Source organism: Fukomys damarensis, unplaced genomic scaffold (assembly GCF_012274545.1).
Source record: "Fukomys damarensis isolate Sample0158 unplaced genomic scaffold, DMR_v1.0_HiC HiC_scaffold_7, whole genome shotgun sequence".
NCBI classification, from domain to species: domain Eukaryota; kingdom Metazoa; phylum Chordata; class Mammalia; order Rodentia; family Bathyergidae; genus Fukomys; species Fukomys damarensis.
In genome coordinates, this window is record NW_022900919.1 from 21,109,744 (window position 1) to 21,125,357 (window position 15,614).

The 15,614-nt window shown below is 39.9% G+C and overlaps 2 protein-coding genes across 5 annotated transcripts in view; both read right to left on the minus strand.

Annotated features, from left to right (window-relative positions):
• Positions 1–1,260: 1,260 nt before the first annotated feature.
• CUNH15orf40 (chromosome unknown C15orf40 homolog) lies at positions 1,261–8,567 on the minus strand. 2 transcript variants are annotated; one of them, XM_010621161.2, is made up of 4 exons: positions 6,506–8,567; positions 5,462–5,588; positions 3,859–3,986; positions 1,261–1,699 (listed from the first exon to the last, which is right to left on the minus strand). In XM_010621161.2, exons 1-4 carry the CDS (start codon positions 6,674–6,676, stop codon positions 1,598–1,600), a joined length of 528 nt encoding a protein of 175 aa, XP_010619463.1. In that variant the 5' UTR covers positions 6,677–8,567; the 3' UTR covers positions 1,261–1,597. The 2 variants fall into 2 exon arrangements, with proteins under 2 accessions (XP_010619463.1, XP_010619464.1); XM_010621162.2 differs by lacking the exon at positions 1,261–1,699 and adding an exon at positions 2,310–2,433 and having other exon boundaries at positions 6,506–8,565.
• A 3,198-nt stretch (positions 8,568–11,765) lies between these two features.
• Positions 11,766–15,614, minus strand: part of Btbd1 (BTB domain containing 1) — a 62,728-nt gene continuing 58,879 nt past the window's right edge. The window contains exons 7-8 of one of the 3 annotated variants that reach the window (XM_010621170.3): positions 14,112–14,258; positions 11,770–13,537 (exon numbers count right to left, since the gene is read on the minus strand). In XM_010621170.3, the coding sequence (XP_010619472.1) occupies positions 13,379–13,537; positions 14,112–14,258 (306 nt within the window). In that variant the 3' untranslated portion in view covers positions 11,770–13,378. Of the gene's footprint in view, positions 13,538–14,111; positions 14,259–15,614 lie in introns of all 3 variants that reach the window. The other 2 variants (XM_010621171.3, XM_033761112.1) reach the window with 2 other exon arrangements.

Below are 15,614 nucleotides of genomic sequence, written 5' to 3' on the forward strand. Positions count from 1 at the left end.
TTAGACAAAAAAAGTTCCCACTTTAAATATGAGCATTTAAAATGAACAGATTACCATGGTGGAAATTATTGGTTCCCATTAAGCCTCTGTTCTCATTCTATCTTTGTAACTTTTCCCAATTTTATTCTGGTGTCCACTTCTCCACTCTTTGACTCCAAGTATGCCAAACCTATCTCCAGCTCTCAGCTGGGCCTTAGTTGGCCTAAAATGATTTGGGCAATTCTCTTCTGCAGTCACTGGCTCAGGGAACTTATAGCATGCCATTCCTTGACCACGGTGGCTTGTTTAGAAACTTCATGTCACCACCACCACCACCCCCACCCTGTAAAAAAGGAAACTTCATGTGTCATAACCTGGGCAAGCGATAAAGGGAGGCTGAGTTTTGGGGAAAGAAATAACAGCTTTTCTGTGCTGCCTTTTTTGCCTACTGGATGGGGTGATGTGTGTATGTGAAACATAGGACATGGCCTTTTTCCTCCATGAAGGAAACAGGCCTAAGGATGAAGCTGGTATTACTTAATGAACTGAGTCAACCTAGCACCTGCCCCCCAGTACAGCTCTGGACCAAAAGGTATGTGAATGTATGAATATATCCTTAATTACCAGGGACTGAATCCAGGGTCTCTGCACTGAACTATATATATATCCCTTGCCCTTTTTATGTCTTGAGACCAGGTTTCAGTTGCCTGGACTAGGCTCAAACTTGTAATCATCTTGCCTCAGCCTCCCAGGGGGCTGGAATCATAGACAGGCACCCTTTATAATTTCAGCCAGGTGGATTTGTACTACTCTTCCCTGTGCAAGAAAGTACTGCCACAGTGAGCCACATAAAACCACAAGCCAAAGGCTATCATAGCACACACCAGAAGGGCTGAATGGGGAAATTCTCAAGCCAAGCCCATGTCTAATTGAAACACACAGGAGGCAGGTAGCAGAGCAACTTAGAAGACAGGGCAGTGAAGTTTAAACCAAGCTCTGCCACTCATAACCACTGTCATCGTGGGCAAGCACAAAACTTCTCAGGTCGTTGGTTCCTATCAACAAAATAAGGGTTCTACCAGAAGAGTAGTCTCTACCTCTTAGCTCTTTTCCCATCAATAATTTGTTTTTACTGGTCTTTCTTACAGATTATGTATCTTTAATGATCATGTCCATCAGTACCTTTTTCTCACATATTAAAGCACACAGCTACATGTCACCAAAAGTAACGTATACTGAATTACTATACCTTGCGCCAAGTACATAAAAAAGTATTTATTATTGTTTTCAGCTTTAATATACACATAATTTCTAATAGGTTTTATAAATGCTGCAAATAGTTTCCAGGTCCTCCTCCTTTCTTTTAAGAGTCTTTGGTGATTCATAAGAAATACTGGATTTGAAGGCCAAGTATTTAGTTCAGTGGCACAGCACCTGCCTCATAAGTGCAAGGTCCCGAGTTCAATCCCCAATCCAAAAAAATAAAAATAAGAAATACTGGATTTGAAGTCTATAAGTTACTACTGAGAAGGAAAAAAATTCAGTGACTTCTCAAAAATAATTAAGTTACAAGTCTTGATTATTTTTATTTACCTTTTCATAAAATAGTCCATGTAGTTTAGCCAGGCATTTGGTATATGCCTATAATCCCAGCACTCTGGGAGGGAGACAGGAGGACTGCAAGTTCGAGCCTAGCTTGGGCAACCTGGCAAGATTCTGCCTAAAAAAAAAAAGGGATGGGGACATAGCTTAGTGTGAAAATCTTGGGTTCAATCCCCAGTACCACCAACAAAACAAAGTACAACTCCATGTAATCTTTAAAAGACTTAAAAATCATTTTTGCAGTTAAACATCTTTAAATATAAAACTACAAAGCAGTATGATGGGTTTTCCTCTGTCACTTGTAAAATGGATTAGAAGACAATTCCCAGCGTTCCAGAAATGATATCATCTTAGTTTAATCAGGATAACTTCATTCAAAGAGAAATCAAAGGACCTGGGTTCTAGGTGCCATCTTGTGCAGTGTGATCCCAAGTAAGTCTCCCAGCTTCTGGATATCAGGCTCAACCACAGCATGCAAGGAACTCATTTAGGTCCTCCTGAATATCCTTTCCAGCTGTTAAGGTTGTAACTTGAAACCAGAGTAACAAGTTTCAGGCTGTTTCGGGTCAGGGATTTTGGAATCTATATTCAATGTATAGTACTTTTAAAATTGTTATGTTTTTTAGTCTGATTCATATATGTATATAAATATATCTTCTTTTCTTTTGCATATTAAACATATTTTCCTATTTAGCAGCCTCTTCATCATTAATAATAAAAAAGTCCCTCGAGGATGTTATTTTTCATTTCTTGCTTTTATTTTTTTTCAGCTTCCTTTTTTAATTTCTCTAAGATCTCTTCTGGAGTTGTAGAGGCCAAAAGTTTCACCACCTTTTCACGAGATTTACCACCCTGAATAAAAAAGACAAAAAAGCACTCAACATTGTGATGCTGTCAGCGACAGCAGACCTCAGGTGTCCTGTTGTAGCTGTGTATTAGTGGGGACAACACAGATAGGCTACTGATTGCTCAGCCGCGCTTATTCCTGCAGTTTCTGGTCTCACCAAGGATGACCTCTCAGCTTCTACCTTGCTATAGAGTTTTACACTTTGCCAGGTTTTTACCTTTATACCTATGGCAATAAAAGCTCTCTATAAAAATAAAAGCTCTTGGCATTAAAATTTCATAGTTTCAAGTAATTCTTTTGTTTAAAAAATAAAAATTTAAACTACCAAAATAAATACTGTAGTTTTATATAAACTTGGTATAAAAATAATTCTAAATGTAAACAAATTGCTATTCTCTATATTGTTAAACATTTTCTGAAAATTCCAAAAATAACTACATACCCAAGTGCTATGATTTTACGCTTTCAAAAGTTCTAAAGGATTTGTTTTTTCAAAGATAAAATGTGAGCAGTGATTTATGTTGGTGGGCAGAACCTGCACAGGTAGAAGAGTGGGGAGCACCTTTCAGGAGTATGTCACAGCAGGCACATAGGCAAGACATCAGAAAGGACCTGTGGTAGGTTGGGGAGATGAGGGAAAAGGCCTGACGAGATGGACTTTTAGGTGCAGTTTATTAAAGACTAAATTTCACCAGAATTTGAGCTATATAGTGCAGCACTGGAAAATGAGTAGCTCTAAAGATATAAATATGGCTGAGGTCCACTGTTTCAGTATGTCTAAGGTTATGTCCAGGAACCTTTACTTAGAAATGATTCTCAAGTAATTTTAGTACAAAATCATGGCAGGCATTACTGACTTCACATGAACTACTATCGTCCTAATAAACTTCTCTGAGGAGAAAGTCAATTTTTGGGGGACAGAAATACCTGATGGGCTCACTAATGGAGATGACAAACAAGTGGAACCTTTTTCTTTTTTTAGTATGATAATATCTTTTTTTTATTAGTGTATGTTTGTAATACATAATAATTAGATTCATCTTGGGAGCTGGAATATGTAACATATCACATCTTAATCATTTTTATTTCCCCTTCCCTACCTCACCCTCTGAGTTCCCTCCCCATCCCCAGTGTGGTGATGTCTTGAAAGAAAAAGTGAGCACGATTGATCTGACAGCAGGTTCAAGAATAGGTTTAGAAGGAGAAAATGCTACACAGGATGGCAATTAAGGACATAAAGAGAATGTATAACTGAATAAAGACTGAGGCAACAGAAATGGAGACTAACTAGGAAGAATTCACAGATTTTTGTGATTAAATGAGTATGTGAGTTAAACTGGCTTTCCAAATTATTTGAAGAAAACAAATCAATATTTAATGAATCATGGTTGACATGTAATAATCAAAGGTGTTTAAAGAGAGAGACCTACCTTATCTAACACCACATCGCTCTTTCTAAGTTCTAAGACCTTGGAAAGATACCGACAGAGCTCAGCATTGGCCTCGCCCTCTGATGGAGGGGCTGCAATTGCTACATTTACAGCTTCAGTGGTCAGATCTGGAAGAAAATGGTGTGAACTTTATCCCTGAGTTTTCTTTGTAAAATGAGGGAATTTTGTAAAAGGGTTTGCATTTGCCTGGCACACAGATTTTCAATTCACAACTGTCAAACTGGGTACAGTTCCCAGTACTAAAACAAAAAACTGTTAAAGAATGATTAATCAGTCACACTTCATGGAACATAAACATGATGAATATGCCTCCACCAATACATAAAATAAATCCAGAAAAGAAAACCAAAACTTACCCTACCCTACACCATGAAGGGGCTAGCATTCTGTGAAGTGTCTTACATTTAGATGGCTGCAGCTGTTCTGTAGGAAGAGCTTAGGCCTGCAGCTGGAGGAGCTGGGCTTCAGCCCCAGCATGTGTCCGAGGAAGTGCATGGACGAGGCAACTCACAGGAATGTACAGGGATATTCAGGGTTTCCCATCAGGAAAAGGACAGCACCAGACTATGCTAATCTCTTTTATGTGACACATTTCTTTTTTTGAGACAGGGTCTCCCAGTGTAGTTCAGGATGGCCTTGAGCTCACTATGCAGCCCAGGTGGTACTGAATTTGTGGCAAGTTCAGCCTTGGCCTCTCAAGCACTGAGAATACAGTGGGAGGTGTCCACCACACTCAGAGTGATACATATTTTGAGTGCTCTTTTTTTTCAGGAGAATTCAGATCAGTAGTTTTGAAATGATTTTAAATTCACACAGGAATTAATGAGATGTCTCAGATCACAGGTTTTCTCCCCCTCTTAGGCCAGCGATCATTAAACTAGACCAAAACATTTCTTTTTTCTCTGGCCAGTGCCTCCAGGTTTGGAATAGGATAACTTAAGAATAAACAAGGCCAGAGTCCTCAAATCCCAGGCCATGGACTGATACCTGGAAGAGGTGCAAGTGTTAGGAACAGGACCACAGTAAGTGGCAAGTGGTGGATGGGTAAGCAAAGCTTCATCTGTATTTACAGCTGCCTGCACTACTGCTGAGCAGCACTACTCTGAGATCAGTGATGGCTTAGATTCTTAGAGAAACAAGAGCCATGAGCCCTACTGTGGACCACACACCAAAGGAATCTAGGTTCTGCACTCCTTATAATAATCATAAATTACATATCAGAAATAAAATGCAGAATAAAAAGTAATGTCCTTGAATCATTCCAACTCCTCCCCACACCAGGAAAAACTGTCTTCCACAAAATAGATCCCTGGTGCCAAAAATGTTGCGGATCACTGATGTAGGGTAGTAGAACATTTCAGAAAGTATAGATAAAATGGTTTTCACCTAACTTGGTATAACATATATATTCACTTTCAAATACCTTTAACAGGAGAACCTAATTTTAAAATGGAGAACCTTCTAACTTTAGATATAAAGATATACTCCACTGTCACAGGACAAGCAGTTAAGCAAGGTGGCAGGAGGGTGGAAGGCACAAATCACTGTTTCCACAAAGTTCCATCCCAGGGTTCACACATACCTGTCACAGCACTTTGTCTGGAGCCAGGCTTGGCATGGATAGCTATGGTGACACAACCTTTGGCATCAATTGCCACAGGAACTAACGGAAGAGGTGGTCTCTCTGGTTCCTTGTTCTGGCTTTTATCCTAAAATAAAAGCCACCACACTTTACACGGGTTACAAAATGTATTCCCACATATTTAATTTGATCCACCCACTATTCTCCTTCATCTTGAACCCAACAAACTAGGCTTATCAGTTGTGTCCAGGACCTCTGGACACCTATGCTCTCCCTCACACTTACAACTCATCAATTACTCCACGAGGCCTTGCCATGAGGCCCTCCAAACTGCTTTTCCTGCCTCAGAGGAAGACCTGACTCTAGTTTCCATATTTTAGAGCTGTTTCCTACCACCTGCTTTGTACTTTCCTTTTCTCAAAAGCAGGGATCCTTTATTATTCATCCCCCACCTCCATACTGATACGTCCCCAGCCCCGCCCCATCCTCTTAAATTTTAAATTCTGAAAAAGTCTCACTACGTTGTCTTTACTGGGCTTGAACTCCAGTCTCCCGGTGTTGGGATTACAGGTATGTGTCACCTCCCTCTCCCAGTTTATGGTTTATCTTTGCATGTGACGTAGCGCAAACTGAAGTGAGTATATGGGGTGGGGCGGAAGAACAGTGTCTGATATTTAAAGGCCATGCTAGGAGCTTTTTGTTCATTCATTCAACGGGCAGTGGCTTGCGTGCGGATCGGTGAGGAAGAGTAGGATGTGATCGTAGGACTGTAGTGAGGGAGGAGGGCGGACGAACCCAACACGGTGCACAAAGCTGAGCGCCAGAGGCCCGGGACGGGAGACAGCGCAGGGCTGGGTCTGGGGCTCGCTGGACTCGGCTGCAGCGACTGGGACTAACATAGCCCCAGAGATGAAAGCGCGCGGCCGGGGAGAGAGCAGAGGCACCGCGGCTAGCGGAAAGGCAGGGGTAGGGACCAGGCCCTGAGGCGAGCCACCCTCAAGACCCGCGTCTCCTCCGTCCTTCGGGACTGGCCCTGCGGCCCACCTTCTCCGCACCACGGGACTCGCCACTGGCCTTCTTCGCTCCACCAGCTTTCTTAGGCATCTCTCCACCAAGACGGAGCCCAACCGAGCCCCAGACACGCGGTCGCTCCGGAAGGTGCCTCAGCCCACTCCGGAGGATCAGCATCCTGTCCCAAGCGGCGCCGGAAGCCATCTCTGCGCGTGCGCACGCATCGGACCGCACTCGCGCTCACGCTCCTGCCGGAGATCGCCCTCTAGCGCCTGGTGGTGCAAGCCTGGTTCCCGGATTGCAGAGCAGGGTCTTGAAAGGACTAGAAGAGCCGCAAAGGAAGCAGTCAGTTTTCCATCACCCCTAAATAGGCTACCAAGGTCGACAGAGAGCTCACAGGTACACACAGGGGTCTAGCTGCGGCCTGGCCTGAGCACCTCCATACACCAACAGCACACCTGCTTTGTGCCCAACGCTGAGGGTCACAACGAGGGAGAAGACTGTGACAGGTGACATGTCAGTCTGTGAACCTGGAGGAGTAAGCAGAGGCAAGATAGATCATGGAGTCACCGAAGGATCTGAAGCCAGGGATCCTCACAGGTCAGTGTTCTGTTTTTAAAAGCACCAGCTGCAGTGTGGCCAGCAGGGATCTCCGAGATAGGAAGATCTGCCACCAAAGAGCGAAGTGCTGGCCTGAGCCAGAGCAGCTGCAGCAGGGACTGAGCTGAGCATTGTAAGGATCTTCAATAACTGGAGCTGTCTGAGCTGGGGAATACATGGATGTTGGAAGGAGAGCGGAGTGAAGGCCCACTTCCAGGCTTGGGACTGGAAGAGGAGTGTGGGAGTCCGAATCAAATTGTTTGTCATAGATGATTAGGACATTGAAGTAGGTATATTAAGGAGATAACTGAATATAATGCAAGCATGAGAGATCTGGGCTGGTAAGATTCCGGAGTCCTCTAAGAAGAGATGGGGATCAAAGTCATGGATGAGCCAAGAGCTTAGTGTTTGGAGCACATCCACCCAGGAATGCACCCTAAGGTCAGGGAGAGAGATCACCACAGGACACTGGTTAGAGGTAGATGAAGTGTGATGGCAGCTAAGGGAGGGTACTTCAAGAGCTAGTCTTCAGGAGTGGTGAATGTCACAGAGAAGACACAGAAAATTAAGACCTCATGTCCGCAGAATTTACAGAGTTTCAGTGGAGAAGAGAAAAATGGAAAGAAGTGTAGAGAATAAATTCAGTGAGTTAACTATGAAGGAATAACTGGTGTTTGGACGGGCAGAGAATACATGGAGAGTATGAGTGTTAACCATTTTTGAAAGTTGATAGGAATGAGCCAGGAGAGGAAGTTACACCCAAGATTCCTGAGTGGGGAGATACAAACATGAGGAGAGAGAAGCTGAGGAACACAGGTAAATTTGGTGGAAGAAGCTGGAATTTCTTTCAGTAGCTAAGAATGGGGAGATGTTAATGGTGTGAGGAGGGACAGTGTTACCAGGAATGCATGTAGTCTTGAACAGCTGCCATAGCCTAGGGTATAGACAGGGCACTCTGAGCAACAGAAGCACCTCACCAATCCTCAGGCCATAAAACTGCACAAAGCTGCAATATGGGGCACACAGAGTGACACAGAAACTAGGGACAGGTGGAATGAAAGCTATTTGGCAGACACCATTGACTAACCACGTCCAGCAAAAAAGACAAGACAGGATTCAGGGTTCACACACAAAAACATTTGAGTGTGGAAATAAAGTGGGTCTTAGTAGTGACTGTATCCTCTCCCTTATCTGTGGATTCCAATTCTCCTCAAACTAATGAAATTGAGAGGATGGACTACTGCCAAACTCATTCCTGGAAGCTTATTGCAAAACCAGATAAGAACTCAACTAAAAAAATACATAGGCCAATCTTTTAATGAACACAGATGCCAATTTCCTAATAAGATACTGGCACACTGAATGCAACAAATCATTAAAAAGATCACGCATCATAACCAAGCAGGCTTCATTTCAGGGGTACAAGGATGGCTTAAAATATGCAAATCAATAAATGTGAAACACCACATAACAGAACCAAGGACAAAAATCACAAGCATACCAATAAATGCAGAAAAAACTTTTGACAAAACCCAACATCTCCATTCATGATAAAAACCTTGAAAACAGCCATAGAGGGACCTTATCACAAGCTGATAAAAGCCATTTATGACAAACCAGTGACCAACACCATAGGAAAAAACCGCAAATTTTCCCTCTAAAAGTAGGAAGCAGACAAGGTATCACCACCCTTGTTCAATACAGTACAAATATTCCTGGTTTAACAACCTACCTGCTGAATAAATGTTCAGACCTATGACCAGGGTGCACTATTTGGACTTACAACCTGCCACTTAGACTTATGACCACCCCCCGCCTTTGGTACAGTGCTGTATATCTTGTTTAAAGAGACTCAATGTCTTTTTTGTATGGTCTTCACTATTTTAATTTTTTGATTGTTATACAGTACTATAGTTTTATGTTGATATATATTACAGTACTGCATGTAAGTTATGCAAATAAAAGCAAAGTCATCAAATTGAAGTTTCCTTTTGACCATTTCTTTGTTCTGAATATTGTAATGTATATACCATATACATACATTATATTCCTCACTTAATGACCAATTCATTTAATAACCCAGTTGCAGGAATATAACTTAGTTGTTAAACAAGAAATGACTGTACTCAAAACATTGGAGCAGTCAGGCAAAAGAAAGAAAAGGGATACATATAAGAAAGGAAGAGTAAAATTATTGTTATTTGCAGAGACAAGGTCCTTTACATAAAAGATACGACATTCTAGCAAGACTCCTAGAATAACAAAATTTAGCAACGTTAACAGGATACAAAAATCAATGCATAAAAAAATCAAGTGTTCTCTACACCAATAATGAACTCACCAATAAATTAGGAAAACACTACCATTCACAATATTATCAAGAAAAATTAAAACCGAAAGTGAAAGACCTTTGCCAATGAAAACTATAGTATTCTGAAAAAGGAGATAGAAAAGGACATCAGAAAATGAAAGGCTATCTCTGTTTCTGAATAGGCAGAACCAACACTGTCAAAATGGTCATACAGATTTAATACCAATCAAATTACCAACAGCACTCCTCACAGAACTAGAGAAAACAATCCTAAAATTTATATTGAACCAAAAGACACCCAGATTAGCAAAAGTAATCCTAAGCAAGAGCAAAGCAGGAGGTACCACAATCCCAAATTTCAAGTTATATTACAAAGCTACAGTGACAAAAACATCATAGTACAGGTACAAAAAGGCATGTGGATCAATGGATCAAAATAAAGCATGCAGAAATTAACTCCACACTCAGCTATCTTTAACAAAAGAGCCAAAGATACACACTGGAGAAAAGATCACCTCCTCCTTAACAAGTGGTGCTAGGAAAACTGGCTATCCACATGCAGATTAGATCCAGTCCCACATTTCTCACCATATACTAAACTAAAATCAAAACGGATCAAATACCTACATGTTAAAACAGAAAAACTTAACTTGCTGGTAAACAAATTAGGTAAAATTCTTGAAATCATAGGTGTAGACAAACTTTCTAAACAGAACGACAGTTGGTTAAGAAATAACATCAAGAATCAACAAATGGGTTTCTATCAAATCAAAAAGCTTTTGCACAGCAAAAGAAACATCCAATACAGTGAAGAGACAATCTACAAAGCAGGGAATTTTGCCAGCTACTCCTCAGGACTAATGTCTAAAATATATAAAGAATTAAAAAATTAGATGCCTAAAAAATCCAATCAATAAGTGGGCAAATGAAATGAATACACTTCAGAAATACAATTGCCCAATAAATACAAGGGGGGAAAAAAGTTAATTGGGCCAGGGGATTTAGCTCAGTGGTGCTGCACCTTGCATTGCAAGTGAAAGGTCCCAAGTTCTATCCCTGGTACCACTAAAAAAAAAAAAAAAAAAAAAAAAATACTATTAGAGAAATGCAAATTAAAACAGAAATTATCTTACTCCAGGAAGAATGACTATCATCAAGAAATCAAACAACTGCATATGGGGCTGCAAGAGGTGGGGCGAGGGGAAACCTTCTCCATTGTTGGGTGGAATGTAAACTAGTATAACCATTATGGGAATCAGTATAGAGATTCCAAAAAAAAAAAAAAAAAAGAGAAATCTCATTCAACTCAGATATTCTCCTTCCAGATCTCTTCCAGATTTAAAAATACCATATTACAATGATACATGCACACCCATGTTTATAGTAGCACAACTCATACCTTGGTCATGGGCTGTTATGTCTATCGAGTTTTAAAATGTGGTATTTATACATAATGGAGTACCATACTGCTATAAAAGATAAATGAGCCATTTATAGGAAATCCATGTTGTCAAATCAGACATCTAAGCTTAAATATCAAAAGGTTTCTCATAAACCCAAAGTATAAATAACTTAAAGAGCAAAATAAAAGACAACAGGAAATAGGGAGATCTTCTGCAAAAGGGGACCAAGAGATGGAGGGAGGGAGGGGAGAGGAAGGGGATGAAAAAAGAATGACGATGTGTTATGAATTTGTACCACCTCCTCACAAGTATAAACATTATGTACTGAAAACATGTACTAATGAAAATTTTAAAAGGTGAGCATGTTGACACATGCCTGTAATTCCAGCACTCAGGAGGTTGTGGCAGGAGGATCTCAGGGAGTTCAGACCAGCCTGAACTGCATAGCAAGACAAAAAATTAAAAACAAAGCAAAAATTTTACAGCTCCAAATGAAAAAAACATTAATGTACCTATAGCTGGTATTGTAATAATCCTTTCCTTATACCACTGTGTGCCAATGAATATAAAGTACATATTGCACAGCCAGATGTGCAGCAGTCATTCAGGTCACTGTAATTATTAAAAAACAATTGTGAGCTGGGTGAGGTGGTGCATGCCTGTAATCCCAGCACTCAGGAGGCTGAGGCAGGAGGCTTGCTGTGAGTTCGAGACCAGCCTGGGCTACATAGCAAGTTCCAGATGAGTCTCAACTACATGGTGAGACTTGTCTCAAAAAAACAAAAAAACAAAAACCAAAAAAAAAAAAAAAAAAAAAAAAAAAATTGAGAAATTGTTACACTGCTGCAGTTCCTGTGACTGGCTTCCAGCATTAGATATGCATTCTTATTTTGTATTGCATTATTTAAAAACAAACGCCAATTAACTAGAACCTTTGTTACAAAATGGTGTCTTACATTCAACTTTGAGGACAAATGAAAAAGTAAACAAATAAAGGATAATATACATTTATTTTTGTAAAATTCCAGGTGATTTTCCCAATGTCAGTAGAGTTCTGTTTCTTGTACGTACCTTCTATGGCTACTTTCAGTTACACGTGTTCAGTATAACACAGAAGGCATGTGAAATGCCTAAAACCCCCAAATCTCCCACTAACCTATCTCTGGCATACCATACTTTTAAAGACAGAAGTACTTTTTGGTAATGGTTACTACTGAATGTTTGAAGTTAATCTTTAGTTAACCAGAACCATACATTCCATAGGTATTCCTGCAAAGTGAGTTATATCCACAAGGACATGGTACCCGAGACACAAAAATTTCCCTTTTCTTCAATTTCAATGGACCTTGGCTATCAACACATCTCACTACCTTCTTAAAAATGTATAATGAAATAGTACTTTTGATGAAAAATTTTTGTTTCCTATTTAGAAAAAATTCTTTGATACTTGAAGAATTTTTTGTCATCTTCCACAAAGATCTAATATACTTTAAGCTTAATTACACAAGTTTTTTTAGGATAGTCACTTTCAAGGGAAGTTACTTATATTTTAAAAATCTGCTGTATATAAAAGTGTATAAATGTCACTCTATTGTATATATTTCCTACTTCCTCCTAATGTAAGATGTGGTCACATTCATGAGGTCACAAATGTTAAAGATATTTTACTTCTCGAATAGAACTATGTGACAAAAAGCGTACTGTTTGGCAGGAGTGACTCTGCTGGATAGTTTTATAATTTCAAAGTAGCTATTAGAAATGTTAGTAACCATGTTCCATTTCTTGCTGTGTGGAACAATCACAAAGTTGAAGTAGTATCTTTAAACAATCATCAGTCACCACCATCAGCTCAGTCTTGGAACTCAGCAGCACCCCACCCCATACAGACAGGCAGGGAAGGTGATACAGCTGAATGATAAAGATCCAGGCTTATGTCACACCTTTAGAGACTTTGCATATACCACATTACTGTGAATGTACACAAAATCCATTTATAGTTTGAACACTACACTATGTAACACATTACTACACTGTTATAAAATATCCTTTTCTATAAATGCACTGAAAATTTTCTTGGGCATTATTAGGCCTATTTTTAGCATTACTCCAAATGTTAGCAAGCAGATATTTTAAAATCTCAAATATAGAGCCAATTTTCCTAATTTTCTGAAATTAGTTATCTGAGTTTATAGGATACTGACCCATTTCATCTACTTTCAAAAGTTAAAAATAAAAAAAACCAAACTGGCTATGTGTAACAAGAATCTTTCAATTCCAAAACTATTGAAAGATCATTAGGCGGCTGACTATGAAATGATACAGGAAGCAGCTGAAACAGCTGCATTTTTTTTTACACAAACCCAGCTTTTTCCCCCTAAGGTGACAAAAAAAGTGGAAAATCTGCCTTTAATTCATGCAGAGATTTAAATAAACATTTCTCTACTTCTAAGAAACTAAAATGTTTCTTATCTTACAATCATAAATATTCATGATACTCAAACTGTTTCTTCTGTGGCCAGTTGTTTGTATGTCTGAGTCTAGATTGTGTGGTAGGTACTATTTAGCCAAGATGTGATGTATTATAATGCTAAATTATGTATAAAATATTATTTCTGGTATTTGTCCATCTTCTATTGAAGTGCCATTATTATTGCCAGGGGAACTAAAGAAGAAGAAAACGGTCTTGCTGGCAGCAGGTGTCTCATGCACGACTTTCTTCAGCCCTTTTGTGCCATAGTGGGAATCCGGACCCTAAACAGAAACAAAGGTTCATTAGCAATTTTCATTTATTAAGCATTGAAGTTAACTTAGTATAATTAGATTAAAGGTCTATTTATTATAGCTCCTACATGAACTTTTATGCTAAATCATTTAATGAAAAATGAAATTTTTGCTAAGGAGCTATTAAGTAAAAATACGAGATGCAGAGCTCAGCCATTACAGAATACTGAAAACATTTTAAAGAACAGTTATTTTGTCTTCTGTAAACATTTAATGTACTACTTGAACAAAGGGCCCCTTATGTAAAACCTTTCAGAACAGAGCAGTGCAAAGATGCACTGCTTTTCTTAATGCAGCCTCCTCACTCCTTTCTAAAAGCTTTACTATGACTGACCTGTTTGCTTCTAAAACATGCTTTCTGCAACAATCAAGAGGAAGCCCTGGCCTGGGCATGGTGGCACACTCTCGTGATTCTGGCACTCAGGGAGACTGAGGCAAGAAGATCACAAGTTCAAGCCCAGCCCAATTAATTTAGTGCACACACACATAAAGAGGAAACCACAGGCCCAACATGCATGGCCCTGGGACGCTCTGAATGCCTTACTTTGAGTGTTGCACATGCTGTGTAGCACACGTTGGGCAGGATCTCTATAGGCTCCTTAAACATGACTCTGAATGTGTTAGCAGTCCCATCACAACTAAACCCAGTATCATTTTGTCCCAGAGTCTGTTTTTTTTCATATTCGATGATCTGTAATTTTTAAAAGAGAAGATACATTTAAATTAAACCACTTGAAATAAAATTTTACAGAGAAGAATATGAAGCCCTTTGAATTAGCAGAACAGACTACTAAACCTCTCATTTTTCTCTTTTTACTTCTAACTACCAAAAATGCCTTCAGGCATGCTGCCAGAAAATGGCCATTTCTCATTTGTCACAGTGAGGATGGGGAAGATGTGAAGAACCCAAGCTCAGCTGTACAGAGGTGAGCTGCTGTGGTGTAGATTACAGAATGTGCACATTTTCCACATTGGGGGAAGTGGATCTTTACTCCTTGCTACCCTGTGCAGTGATGCTAGGAAAATTCCCATTAACATTTCTCATGTTTCAATGTTATTTACTGGAATTATAAATGAGCTTAAAGCAATACATTTGTCAATGTTAAAAATGTAAAATTTGAGCCGGGCATGGTGGTGCATGCCTGTAATCCTAGCACTTAGATCACTGTGAGTTTGAGACCAGCCTGGGCTACAGAGTGAGTTCCAGATCAGTCTCAACTACATAGTGAGATCCTGTCTCAAAACCAAAAAAAAAAAAAAAAAAAAAAAAAAAAAAAGTAAAATTTGTCTTTTCACTTTAGTTCTCTCCTTGTGCCCCACACTGGTTAAGCCACCCAGGGCCTCCAGGAGCTTCTGTACACTTCCATTCTGGGCTAATGGAAGACAGGAAGAAAAGGATCATTAAATAACTGCTACAGCCCTGGGAATTTGACCTCTTTCCCTATGGTCCCCAGAGCTAGTGGTAGTGGAAGTGGTTTGGCAATGGCTTTCTAAATCTTCAAAACCAGCGTGTCCACCCTGCTAAAACATGAGACCCTGGCAATGTCACCTAATACTGGGGACTAAGCCACAGCTGTGTCTTAAGAAGGATGTGGCTCTCTTACGTGTAAGAAGTGGCTCTCCAGGAAACAAGCAGATGGAGACAGGCACTTTCACAACAAAAGGCCATCCTGGCAATGCTCCTATCTGCTACTTAAATAGTGCTAGCTTCACTCTCTTTACCTCTTTCTTTGGGGTAAAGACCCAGGCAGGCCCTCTGGATGAAAAAGCCCTCTAGATGCTTCTAACATATACTCCTGTTATAGCTTCACACAACCTGCATGGTGTTGGTGATTCTAAAGATGTCAAATTATTGGTCAATGCTTAAAAATGAATCCTGGAAAGATTTCACATAAAATCCTTCACTTTAGGCTTTTATTATCACACTGTAATTTCTGGCAAGAGCTAAGGAATGGCTGCCCTTTAAATATTCCATATCCCACAACTCATTTCTCCTTACCCCTGCTGTCTATTACCAAGCCATTAGTTTGATCTGCCTATGCCCTGA